The sequence below is a fragment of the Callithrix jacchus genome, chromosome 3 (assembly GCF_049354715.1).
Source record: "Callithrix jacchus isolate 240 chromosome 3, calJac240_pri, whole genome shotgun sequence".
In the NCBI taxonomy this organism is placed as follows: Eukaryota; Metazoa; Chordata; class Mammalia; order Primates; family Cebidae; genus Callithrix; species Callithrix jacchus.
This window is the reverse complement of record NC_133504.1, coordinates 69,650,561-69,665,081: the sequence shown is the minus strand read 5'-3', so window position 1 is coordinate 69,665,081 and position 14,521 is coordinate 69,650,561. Positions and strand designations below refer to the sequence as shown.

The 14,521-nt window shown below is 35.5% G+C and overlaps 1 protein-coding gene across 1 annotated transcript in view; it reads left to right on the top strand.

The window, feature by feature from the left end:
- The window catches only part of SLC25A31 (solute carrier family 25 member 31), a 55,957-nt gene that overhangs the window by 27,612 nt on the left and 13,824 nt on the right, over positions 1-14,521 (top strand). The window contains exon 2 of the mRNA XM_002745371.7: positions 709-836. Within this exon, the coding sequence (XP_002745417.3) occupies positions 709-836 (128 nt within the window). The remainder of the gene's footprint in view (positions 1-708; positions 837-14,521) is intronic.

The window sequence follows — 14,521 nt, the reverse complement described above, 5'->3', positions numbered from 1 at the left end:
ACAAGGCTATTGAAAAGCTAGGCTGCCATGCTCTAGAGAAGCTCTATAGGACAATTCTCAATCTTAAGGGGTACACAATTATATGAGTTGGTCAATCCCTGGAGAATTCAGATAGGGAGATTACTGGCCTCAAATATTTCTTCCAATCTCTCCCTCAAATCTCTAGAAACTGCCTGGAATTGAAATGGAGTCCTTTTCTAACTAAATTTTAGCACCCATTAAAAATGGTTCCAGATCATAAAGATAAGGGCACCTTAGATTCTTTTATCCTGTTCATTCTAATAAGTATGTGTACAAATCAGTAAGTGGACATATTCGTTGTTCTGTCATACTTATTTGTAACAGCCTTAGCACCATAGGTGTTGTACATCAGGATTTGGGAATGAGCCTATGGGTTACTAGCCCCTGACAAATACTACTGAGCTCTCTTTTTCTGCTAGTAAAGAGCCCTATATTCAACTGGTAACACTTTGCTTAGTTTTTAGGTGTTTAAAGGTCTTTATTTGAAGTTTTTTTAAAAAATGGAATGGGGTACAATAGAGTTAACACTGTCTGTATTTTTCAGTGGAGACACACATTTTAGAAAATTTTTTTTTCTCACAAGAAAGGATATGTTTTAGATAGTTCATATAGCTACATTTGTTAAAACTATGGCAGTTGTTTAATAATACAATATAGGTTTATGTATTTATATGTCTCCTTCTACAGGTTTCTTCAGTTTTTGGCGTGGCAATTTGGCAAATGTTATTCGGTATTTTCCAACACAAGCTCTAAACTTTGCTTTTAAGGACAAATACAAGCAGCTATTCATGTCTGGAGTTAATAAAGAAAAACAGGTAATTATATTTTTTTTTTACTTTTTTCTTCCAATATAGAAATTTTCTATCCAGTGTAAATATATTTCAGTATCTCTAAAATTTTCTTTAAAATGGTTAGATTGTCTTAACTGTGATGTTTTATTTGGGGAGGAGCTGCTCAAGTGGTGAGAAAAAATAAGTATGTATTGTTACAAAAGTCATAAAGGATCCTTTGTCTCAAGGCAATATTTCTTTGAATAAATATTATATTTAAAGTAATTTTATCTTGTCACTGTTCTGCACTGAGGAAACACAGCATTTTGTCTGCTTAAACACAGAAATCAACAAATACGTAGTACCTTCTACTGAGGTAATTTATATAAAGAAGTAAATTATTTATTTTTTGATAATAAAGATTTATTTAGCTTAAAGTGTATAGGAAGTCAAAATTGAGTGAAACTGGAAAATAAATTTAAGCTAGAGAATTATTTTTATTGCAAAGATACTGTTTGGTTATTGAAGTAATTACTCCCTTGGTTACAAAATCTCAATTTCAAAATTTCTTACTCATATAAACTACATGTCATTTATTCTGATTTATATTTGTTTTGTGGTATCAAATACACTATACTACCTACATTACTCCCAAGATCTTCCCCTCACTCTTACAAAATCTCTGTTACCCCTCATCTTCTCTTTTTCTCCCTGTCATTCCTCATCTCCCACTCCTGCCCCAAGCAACCAAGCTGTCTTAGGAGGTTTTTAAAAACAAGTGTTTGTAGAACATTTCTTTGTTGCTGCCTCCTTAAATTTCCTTTTATGCTCTGTATTCCCTTTCTTCATTATTTTATTTATTTTTTTAATTATTATACTTTAAGTTCTGGAGTTCATGTGCAGAACGTACAGGTTTGTTACATAGGTATACACTTTCCATGGTGGTTTGCTGCATCCATCACCCTGTCACCTACATCAGGTATTTCTCCTAATGCTATCCTTACCCTGTTTCCCTATCCCCTGCTATCCCTCCCTTAGCCTCCCAGTCTCATTGTTCAACACCCACTTATGAGTGAGAACATGTGGTGTTTGGTTTTCTGTTCTTGTGTCAGTTTGCTGAGAATGATGGTTTTGAGCTTCATCCATGTCCCTACAAAGGGCATGAACTCATCCTTTTTATGGCTGCATAGTATTCCATGGTGTATATGTGCCACATTTTCTTTGTCGAGTCTATCATTGATAGACATTTGGGTTGGTTCCAAGTCTTTGCTATTGTGAACAGTGTTGCAATAAACATATGTGTGCATGTGTCAATCATTTTCTTCTTAACAGTTGCTTACTGAATACTTTCTCTGTCTTTTGGCCAGTGTGGAGGGGCAGGGTGAGGAGGCACAGGTAGAAAGGTAACCAAGAAAATTCCCTAGACTTAGAATTGGAAGGTTTAGATTTGGATATTGGTTCTCTGTTTATTTAGCTACATGAGATTTTTTTTTACTTTTTAGATTTGGGGGTACATGTGAAGGTTTGCTATATAGGTAAACTCATGTTACAGGGTTTTCTTGTACAGATTATTTCATCACTCAAGTATTAAGCATAGTACCCAATAGTTATTTTTCCTGCATCTCTTCCTCCTCCAATCCTCCACCCTCAAGTAGACCCATGTCTTTTTGTTCTTTGTGTTCATAAGTTCTCATCATTTAGCTCCCACTTTTAAGTGAGAACATGCAGTATTTGGTTTTCTGTTCCTGTGTTAGTTTGCTAAGGGTTATAGCCTCCAGCTCTGTTCATATTCCCACAAAAGACATTATTTCATTCCTTTTCATGGCTGTATATTATTGCATGTTGTATATGTACCACATTTTCTTCATCCAATCTGCCATTGATGGGCACATATATTGATTCCATGTCTTTGCTATTGTGAATAGTGCCATAGTGATCACTTGCATGCATGTGTCTTTATAATAGAATGATTTATGTTACTCTGGGTATATATCCAGTAATGATACTTTTGTTTTTAGCTCTTTGAGGAATTGTTATACTGCTTTCCACAATGGTCCAACTAATTTACACTCCCAAGAACAGTATATAAATGTTCCCTTTTCTCCACAACCTCACCAGCATCTGTTATTTTTTAACTTTTTAATAGTAGCCATCCTGACCATGAGATGGTATCACATTGTGGTTTTGATTTGCATTTTTCTAATGATCAGTAATATTGAGCTCTTTTCATATGACTTTTGGCTACATATATGTCTTTTTTTGAAAAGTATCTGTTCATATCCTTTGCCCATTTTCCATTTTTTTAATGGAGTTGTTTTTCTGTTGTAAATTTGTTTAAGTTCCTTATAGACACTAGATATTAGACCTTTGTCAGTTTGCAAATATTTTCTCCCATTCTGTAGGCTGTCTGTTTACTTGTTACTGTTTGTTTACTGTACGTCTGTAACCAAACTGTTGGCAGTTTGTTTTGCTGTGCAGAAGAAGCTCTTAAGTTTAACTAGATCCTATTTGTCAATTTTGGCTTTTGTTGCAATTGCTTTTGGTTATCTGTTTCATGAAATCTTTTCTCATTCCTGTATCAAGGATGATATTCCTAGGTTGTCTTCCAGGGTTTTTATAGTTTTAGGTTTTACATTTAAGTCCTTAATCCATCTTGAGTTGATTTTTATATGTGGTGTAAGGAAGAAGAGGTACAGCTTTAATCTTCTGTATATGGTTAACAAGTTATCCCAGCACCATTTATTGAATAAGAAGTCCTTTTCTCATTGCTTGTTTTTGTCAGCTTTGTCAAAGATTAGATGGCTGTAGGTGTGCAGTTTTATTTCTGGGCTCTCTATTCTGTTGCATTGGCCTATGTGCCCATTTTTGTCTTAGTACCATACTGTTTTGGTTACTTTAGCTCCACACTATAGTTTGAAGTTAGGTGACATCAATTACATGCCTCCAGCTTTGTTCTTTTTGCTTAGGATTGCCTTAGCTATTTGGGTTCTTTTTTGGTTCCATATGAATTTTTAAACAGTTTTCTCTATTTCTGTGAAGAATGTCATTGATAGGAATAGCACTGAACCTGTAAATTGCTTCAAGAAATATGGCCTTTTTTTTTTTTCTTTTTTTTGAGACAGAGTCTTGCTCTGTCACCCAGGCTGGAGTGCAGTGGCATGATCTTGGCTCACTGCAATCTCTGCCTCCTGGGTTCAAGCAGTTCTCCTGCCTCAGCCTTCCAAGTAGCTGGGACTACAGGTGCATGCCACCACCATACCCAGCTAATTTTTTTGTATTTTAGTACAGATGGGGTTTTATCATGTTGTCCAGGCTTGTCTCGAACTCCTGACCTCGCGATCCACCTGCCTCCACCTCCCAAAGTGCTAGGATTATAGGCATGAGGCATGGTGTCTGGCCTAATGTGGCCATTTTAATGATATTGATTCTTCCTATCCATGAGCATGGGATATTTTTCCATTTGTTTGTGTCGTCTCTGATTTCTATGAGCAGTGTGTTGTAATTCTCGTTATAGAGATCTTTCACTTCCCTGATTAGCTGTATTCCTAGGTATGTCACTCTTTTTGTGACTGTATGAGATTTTAAAAGTTGGTTTACTTCTCTGATCCCTAGTTTCCTCATATAAAAATTGGGTGTAATAATACCTATCTCATAGTTTAATTGTGAGGTTTAGGTGAGATTACGTGTGAAGTGTGTAGCATACTGCCTTGCTTTATGACAGGCATTCAGTAAAATGTTTCTGGTTCTTAAACTGACAGCTCTAATAATTGGAATTTCCCTTGACTCAGATTATTTGTTCCACAGTGTCGGGATCTACAAAACTATCCTCAGGTTCACTGATTCACTAGAAGGATGTATAAAATTTAGAAAATCTGTTATACTGTGGTTTATTAAAGCAAAGGTATTCAAATTAAAATCAAAGGGAAAAGGCACATAGGGAATAGACCAAGGGAAACCGGGTGCAAGTTTATAATTGTCCTGTTCTAGTAAATCATATGGACAGAATACTAACTTCCCAAGATCCAAAGCAAGCTTACCCAATCCTTTCTGTCCAGGGTTTTACTTTGGGATCAGTATCATAGACATGGAATGTGACTGACCTTAGCTACACAGTTTCTGGTCCCCTTCCAGAGATCAAACTCATGCAGCTTAGTACAAAACCCCAGGCTTAAACAAACAGGTGTTTACCATAAATCACAATGCTAGCACAAACTCTCCCAGCTGAATCACTCACCTCAGTCCCTTATAGATGTTGAAACAGCCCTGCAAATTGGCTCCTGCCCTTTTCATTTGCAGTCAGAGAGCATACCTGCTCATCCAACAACCCACCAGAAGGCTCATCTGTCTGTGACCCCAGAGACAAGTCTAAAGAGCTTGATCTCAAGAGGCCTAAAACAACCCTGTGACTTGGTTCCAGCCCCTGTCAGCCATGGATCAAATCATTACTGCCTTCACAGGACCCACCCAGTCATGGGAGGGTTCCAGAGATGGGAGGAAATCACATCCATCGGTACATCTAGTAACAGGCCTACCATCAATGAAACATGATGCAGACCCTCATCCTAGCACCAACTCACAGACCATAGTTCTTGAGACAATCCAATTCAGCCAGGATCTAGATAGGATATGTGCTTACTATAGTTTTTAGTAAGAGGCCCACCAATTGCATTCTTCACTGTGGACTCAGCAGCAGCCACATGACTTGGATCCAACCCCATTTAACTGCCATCTTAACAGCAGTCCTATCAATCCAAAGACCTAAAAGGAGAGGATTTTAACTTGCTGAAACCAGTTTTCTAAGACTGCAAGAAAAGTTTAGTCTTTCAGATAATGCAGACACCAACACAAGGCTACATGGATAATAAGGACTCAATGCAACCAGGGCACCACCAGAAGAAACTAATAATGCTCCAATAACAGACCCCAAACAAATGGAGATATACAAATCACCTGTGAAATAATCCAAAATAATTACCTTGAAGAGTCTCAGTAAGGTGAAAGATAGACAACTGAATTAAAATAGGAAAACAAAACCATATGTGAACAAAATGGGAACTTTATACTGAAGAGACTAAAAACATTTTAAGAAAAATTCTGACACTGAAGAAAATAATGACAGAACTGAAAAGCAGATGCAATCATGCAGAAGAAAGAATCAGCAAACTCAAAGATAGGTCATTTAAAATTAACCAATTAGAGAAAAAAATAGAGACTAAAGAAAGCATAAGGAACCTATGAGACACTGTCCATTGTACAAATATGTGAATTATTGAAGTACAAGATGAAGAAAAAGGATAAGAAATCTTATTTTTAAAATATTGTCTGAAAATTTCCCAAACCTTTGTAAATGTATGGACATCCAGATTCAAGAAGCTCAGAGGACTCCAAGCAAGATCAGTTTTGAAAAGAGCCAGATATAGTGGCTCATTCCTGTTATCCCAGATACTGAGGAGGCTGGGATAATGCCTCATCTCAGATACTTGACATGGGATGATCACTTGAAGTCAGGAGTTTGAGACAAGCCTGAATAATATAGCAAGACCCCATGTCTAAAGATAAAGAATATTATGAGATACATTTTAATCAACTTGCCAAAAGTCAAAAAACAAAGAATTTTAGCAGAAAGAATTCATCACATGTAAGGTTATAAGTAGACTTCTCAAAGGAAACCTTGAAAGCCACAAGTATTGGCATGACATTTTCAGAGTGCTAAAAGAAAAAAAAATGTCAGCCAAGAATATTATACCTGGCTAAATTGTCTGTCAGAAATGAAAGAGAGATAAAAACACATTTCAAGGCAAAAGCTAACGGAGTACATCACCACCAGACTGACTATAAGAAATGATACTGGGAGTTCTTAAAGTTGAAAGGGCAGTAAGTAACAACATGAAAACATATGAAAGTATAAACCTCAGTGGTAAATATACAGGTGTTCCTAAGGTAAATATACAGGTACTCCCAATTTACAGTGGGGTTACAACATGATAAACTCATCATAGTGGAAAATATTGTAAGTCAAAAATGCATTTGATATCATAATAAACGGATTATATTGTCGAAAATTGTAAGTCGAACCATTAGAAGTCCAAATGCTCCTTGAGTCACAGTGGGATTATTTCCTTACAAACTCATGGTAAAGTTGAAAAATTGTAATTTGAAACAGTTGTGTTGTCAAATGTGAAATAGTCTAATATTGTAAAGGTGATGTGTTAATCACTTTTAATTCTTAAAGTCAAAAGACAGATTATTAAAAACAACTATAGCTATAATATTTAACAGATATGCAGTATACATGGAAGTAAAATGTGATATCAGTAGCATAAAATAGAGGGAGAAGTAAAAATACAGAGTATTTTTTGTATGCAATTGAACTTAAGTTGATATCAGCTTAAATTATAATCTATAATTATGAGGTGTTTTATGTGAGCCTCATGATAACTATAAATTTAAAAACCTCTAGTAAATACAAATTAAAAGAGAAAGAAACTGAAGCCTACCTTTTCATAAATACAACAAATTATGAAGAAAGACACCAAGATTGGAGGAAAAGAAGAAATGAACTACAAAACAGTAAATGTAACAGTAAATGGTTAACAAAATGGCAATAATATGTCCTTATTTATCAATAATTTAAATTGTAAGTGAATTACGTTTAATTTAAAACATAGTGGTAAAAGGATTAAAAAGACTCAATAGTTTGCTGCCTACAAGAGGCTTACTTTAGCCTTAAGTATACACATATACCGAGAGTGAAGAGATTAAAAAAGATATTGGAGGCAAATGGAGATTTTAAAAGAGCAGAGGTAACTATTTTTACATAATACAAAATAGACTTTAAGTCAAAAACTGTGAAAACAAGGAATGTCATTACATAATCATAAAGGGGTCAGTTCATCAAGAGGATATAACAAATGTAAACATACATGCACTCTACATCAGAGCACCTAAATCTATAAAACAAATATGAATATATCTGAAGGGAGAGACAGACTGCAATGCAAATGGGGGGAACTTCAATACTGTGCTTTCAACAATGGGCAGATCATTCAGACAGAAAATGGGAAACCATTGAGCTTGAACTACACTTTAGATCAAATAGATCTAACAGGTATATTTATAACAGTCTATCCAAAACATGCAGAACACACATTTTCACAAGCATATTCAAGTCTTAACAAATTTAAGAAGGTTGAAATCATGTCAGGTTCTTTTTTTACCATACTATAGTGAAACTGGAAATCAAGAACAAGAGAAATTTAGGGAAAATCACAAGTGGAAATTAAACAACATGCTTCTGAACAGCCAGTGGATCAGAGAAGAAACCAAAAGGAAAAATTTTAAATATCTTGAGAGAAATTTAAATGGAAGCACAACATAGCAAAACTTATAGGGTATAGCAAAAGCAGTTCTAAGAGGAAGTTTATAGCAACAGAAGAAAGACCTCAAATAACCTGATGTTAAGCCTTACAGAACTAGAAAAAGAAGAATAAACTAAGCCTGCAATCAGTTGAAGGAAGAAAAAAATATATACATCACAACAGAAATAAAGGAAATAGAGGCTAGAGATAAAGGATTTTTAAAAACTAAGAGTGGGTTATTTGAACCTATAAATAAAATAGAAAACCCTTGGTCAGGAGTAAAATTAAAGAAGACTCTCATGAATCAGAAGTGAAAGAGGAGACATTACAGCTGAAACCCAAAAATGCAAAGGATCATAAGAATACTGAAAGATTTTTGTACCATACAAATTATGAAAATTGATATGCCAAGTAATTATGTGACCTTGAAGAAATGTATAAATTCATAGAAACATACAACTTACCAAGACTGAATCATGAAGAACTAGAAAATCTGAACAGACCAACAATGAGTACAGAGATTAAATCCATAATCAAAAACTTCCAAACAAGGAAAAACCCAGGATCAGACGGCTTTATGGCAAATATTTAAGAACTAGTACCAGTCCTCCTCAGAGTCTTCCAAAAAATAAAAGAGAAGGCAACACCTTCAAACTTACTTTATGAGGTCAGCCTTACTCTGATACCAAAGCCAAAGAAGGACACTAGAAGAAATGAAAATTACAGGTCGGCATCCCTAATGAACAAATACGGAGAAATCCTCAAGAAAATACTAGCAAACTTAATTCACCTGTACATTAAAGGTATTATTCATCATGATCAAGTGGGATTTATTCCTGGGCTACAAGGATAGTTCAGTATATACAAATCAATACATGTGATATACTGTATTAACAAAAACCATAGGAGCATCTGAGTAGATGTCAGAAAAAAGCATTTTATAAAGTTAATTCTTTCACATTAAAAACTCAACAAATAAGGCATAGAAGAAATGTATCCCAACACAAAAAAGATCACATGTGATAAGCCCACAGCTAACATTATATATAGCAGTGAAAAGTTGAACACTTTTTCTCTAAGATCACAAACCAGGCACTCTTACCATTTCCATTCAGCATAGTACTAGAAGTCCTAGCCAGAGCACTTAGACAAGAAAAAGAAATAAAAGGCATGCACATAAGGCAGAAAGAAGTATTGTCTATGTTGTCAGTAACGTGATCTTATATATAGAAAACCCAATGACCACCAGAAAACTGTTAGAACTGATAAATTAATTCAGTAAAGTTGCAGGATTTTAACATGCAAAAATCAGTCACATTTTATATACTAACAATGAGTTCTCCTAAAAATAAATAAGAAAATAATAATGTTTACAACCAAGGAGGTGAAAGGTCCATATACTGAAAAGTTTAAAACACTGATTAAAGAAACTGAAGAACACAAGTAACTGGAAATCCATCCTGTGTTCATAGTTTAGAAAAATTTACACTATTAAAATGCCCCTATTGTCCAAAGTAATCTACAGATGCAGTGCTATTTCTATCAAAATTCCAATGGCATTTTTTCAAGGTAATAAAAAAAGAATCCTTCAATTTATATGAGATCACAGAATACTCCCTATTAGCCAAAGCAATTTTGAGCAAAAAGAATAGAGCTGGAGGTATTACACTACCTGGCTTTAAAATCTACTACAAAGCTACAGTAATCAAAACAGCATGAAAATGGTATAAAAACAAATATAACCAATGGGACAGGACAGAGAGCCCAGAAGTAAACTCACATATCTATGGTCAGTTGATTCTTGTCAAAGAAGCCAAGAATATACAAAGGAAGTCTCTTCAATAAGTGGATTGGCAAAATAGATGTCCATATGCAGAAGAATGAAATTGGACTCTTATATCATTTTCAAAAAAAATTAAAATGTATTAAAGATTTAAATCTAAGACCTGAAACTGCAAAACTAGTAGAATAAAACATTGGGAGAAAGCTCCATGACATTGGTCTGAGCAATTATTTTTTGCATATGACCCTAAAAGCACAAGTACAAAAGCAAAAATTATAGACAGATGGGATTGTATTAAACTAAAATGCTTCTGAACAGCAAAGAAAATAACAGAGTGATGAGACAACCGTGACTTGGGAGAATATGTTTGCAACCAAAATATTTGCCCACTCCCAAAAAAATAAATCTCACAAAGGGGCTAATATACAAGCTGTATAGATAATTCAAACACTTTAATAGCATGAAAACAAATGACCGGATTAGAAAATGGGCCAAAAATCTAAGAAGACATTTCTCAAAAGAAGACATACAGATGGACAACAGATATATGAAAAAATGCTGAACCTTACTAATCAGGGAAATGCTAATTGAAACTGCTTTGAAATATCACTTCACACCTGTTAGAATGACCATTATCAAAAAGATGAAAGATATGCAAAAGTAAGACCATAGAGAAAAGAGAACCCTTGTATATTGTTGGTGGTAATGTAGGTTACTGTAGACATTTTAGAAAATAATGTACAAGTAACCTAAAAAAAACAAAATCAGGGCTAGGTGCAGTGGCTCATGCCTGTAATCCTAGTGCTTTGGGAGGGTGAGGTGACAGATCACGAGGTCAGGAGTTTGAGATCAGCCTGGCCAACATGTGAAACCCTATCTCAACTAAAAATACAAAAATTAGCGAGGTGTGGTAGCGTGCCTGTAATCCCAGCTACTAGAAAGGCTGAGGCCGGAAATTGCTCAAACCGAGGAGGCAGAGGTTGCAGTGAGCTGAGATTACACCACTGCACTCCAGACTAGGCAACAGAGCAAGACTCACATCTCAAAAAAAAAAAAAAAAAAATCAAAACAAAAATAGAACTTCCACAGTATTCAGCAATCCCACTACTGGGTTATATATCCTAAATTGAAATCAGCATGATGAAGAGATGTCTGCACTGTCTTGTTTATTGCAGCATTATTCACAATAGCTAAGATATGGAAGCAACCTAAGTGTCCATCAGCAGATGAATGAAGAAAATGTATATATTCAGTGGAATATTATTCAGCCTTATAAAAGACAGAAATTCTGTCATTTGTGATATAGAATAACCAGCTAAGTGAAGCCAGGTGCAAAAAGACAAATACTGCCACTGACTTTTGCACATCCCACTTATATGTGGAATTTTAAAATGTTGATATTATAGTAACAGAGTAGACTGGTGGTTTCTAGGGTTGGTAGAGGGTGGGAGAATAAGGAATGGGGAGATGTTGCTCAAGGGTACTAAGTTTCATTTCGACAGGAGGAATAAGTTTTAGAGCTCTGTTGTACACTATGGGACTGTAGCTAATGTGATGTACATTTGAAAATTGCTAAAAGAGTATGTTTTAAATGTTCTCACCTGAAACATTTAAATATGTGATATGTATATTAATTAGCTTGGCCACTCAACAATATAAATATATATCAAAATATTACATTGTACCCCATAAATATATACAATTATTTGTCAATTAAAACATTTTTTAAGTCATTGATATTTTTAGCCATTGTACCTAAAAAATTGTTTAAAGTCATTGGTAAAACACAATGAGGTATCACTAAACACCTACAATAATGACAACACCAAATTGGTCACAGTGCAGAGAAACCAAATCAATCTTATATTGCTGCTGGAATACTTTTTGCCACTCTGGAAAAAAGTATGGCGGTCTCTTACAAACTAATATGCACTTACCATATAACCCATGTTTACACTTTTAGGTGGGCATTTATCCTGGAGAAATGGAAATTTATGTTCATACAAAAACTAATGTACACAGTGTTCAATAGCAGCTTTTCTCACAATAGGCAAAATCTGGAAACAACTCAGATGTCCTTCAGTAAGCAAATGGTTAAACTATGGTAAATACATCATGGGATATTACTCAGCACGAGAAAGGAAGAAACTTTTAAAGTAATCAATTCAGGGGATACGTGCAGGTTTGTTACATGAGTATATTGTGTAATGCTGGGGTTTGGGCGTCTGTTGAACCCATCACCCAGTCAACATAGTTCCCAACAGGTAGCTTTTTAACCCTTCTTTCCTCTCTCCTTCCCACTTTTAGAGTTGCCAGTGTCTATTGTTTCCATCTTTATGTCCACGTGTACCCTTTGTTTAGCTCCCACTTATAAGTGACAACATGCAGTATTTGATTTTCTGTTTCTGCATTAATTCACTTAGGATAATGGCCTCCAGCTGCATCCATGTTGCTGCAAAGGACAGTATTTCATTTCATTCTTATTTAAAGCTACACAGTATTCCATGGTGTGTATGTACCAAATTTTCTTTATCCAGTCATCCATTGATGGGCACTTAGTTTGATTCTATGACTTTGTTACTGTGATTCATGCTAAGATAAACATACAGTTCAGAATTTGATATAACAATTCCTTTTTCTTTGGATAGATAGCCATTGGTAGGATTGCTGGACTGCATGATAGTTCTATTTAGCTCCATACTGTTTTCCATAGGGGTTGAACTAATTTACATTCCCACCAACAGTGTGTAAGCATTCCCTTTTTTGCACATCACCAACATCTATTATTTTGACTTTTTAATAATAGCCATTCTGACTAGTGTGAGATGGTATCTCATTGTACTTGTAATATGCATTTCTCTAATGATTAGTGTATTAGTCTTTTTCCACACTGTTGATAAAGACATACCCAAGACTGTGAAGAAAAAGAGGTTTAATTGGACTTATTGTTCCAAATGGCTGGGGAGGCCTCCAAATCATAGCAGGAGGCAAAAGGTACTTCTTACATGGTGGTGGAAAGAGAAAAATAAGGATGAAGCACAAGTGGAAACCCCTGATAAACCCATTGGATCTCATGAGACTTACTGTCATGAGAATAGCATGGAAAAGACCAACCCCCATGATTCAATTACCTTTCCCTGGGTCCCTCCCACAACATGTGGGAATTCTTGGAGATACAATTCAGATTGAGATTTCAGTGAGGACACAGCCATACCATATAGTTAGTGATGTTGAGCATTTATTCATGTTTGTTGGCCGATTGTATGTCATCTTTTGAGAAATGTCTATTCATGTCCTTTGCCCACTTTTTTTTTTTTTTTTTTAGATGAAGCCTTGCTCTGTTACCCAGGCTGGAGTGCAGTGGTGCAGTCTCGGCTTACTGCAACCTCTGCCTTACAGGCTCAAGCCATTCTCCTGGCTCAGCCTCCCAACTAGCTGGGATTACAGGTGCCCGCCACCACCCCCAGCTAATTTTTTGTATTTTTAGTAGAGGCAGGGTTTTACCATGTTGGCCAGGCTGGTCTTGAACTCCTGACTTCGTAATCTGCCTACATCAGCCTCCCAAAGCACTGGTATTATAGGCATGAGCCACCGCACTTGGCCTGCCCATTTTTTAATGGGGTTATTTGGTCTTTTTCTTGTTGATTTATTTAAGTTCCTTATGGATTCTGGATATTAGTCCTTTGTCACATGCATAGTTTGCACATATTTTCTCCCATTCTGTATATTGTCTGTTTCCTCCATTGAATGTTGTGAAGCTCTTTAGTTTAATTCCCATTTGTCAATTTTTGTTTCTGTTGCATTTGCTTTTGAGGAAGTCAATTCTTTGAGGCCAATGTTTAAAATTTTTCTTACGTTTTTGCCTAGGATTTTTTATTTTGAGGTCTTATATTTACTTTTAGTCTTTAATCCATCTTGCATTAATATGGTGAAGGATAGGGACCCAGTTTCATTCTTCTGCATATGGTAGCCATTTTTCCCCAGCACCATTTGTTAAATAGAGTGTGCTTTTCTCATTGTTTATCATTGTCAGCTTTGTCAAAGATCAATTGATTGTAGGTGTGTGGCCTTATTTCTGGGTTCTTTATTGTGCTCCATTGGTCTATGTATCTGTTTTTGTACAAGCACCATGCTGTTTTGGGTGCTCTAGCCTTATAGTATAGTTTCAAGTCAGGTAATGTGATGCCTATGGACTTTTTCTTTTGCTTGGGATTCCTTTGGCAATTCAGTTTGTGTTTTTTGGTTCCATATGAATTTTAGATTACTTTTTTCTAATTCTTTGAAAACTGTTGTTGGTAATTTGACAGATATTGTGTTGAATCTGTAGATTGCTTTGGGCAGTATGGTCATTTTAATGATACTGATTCTCTCAGTACATGAGCATGGAGTATTTCTCCATTAGTTTGTATCATGGATGATTTTTTCTGTCAATGTTTTGTAGATCCTTGAATGGATCTTTTGCCTCTTTGATGAAATATACTCCTACGTATTTGTGTGTGTGCGTGTGCGTGTGTCTACTATAAATGGGATTGAGTTCTTGATTTGAATCTCAACTTGAATGTGGTTGGTGTGTAGAAATGCTACTGCCT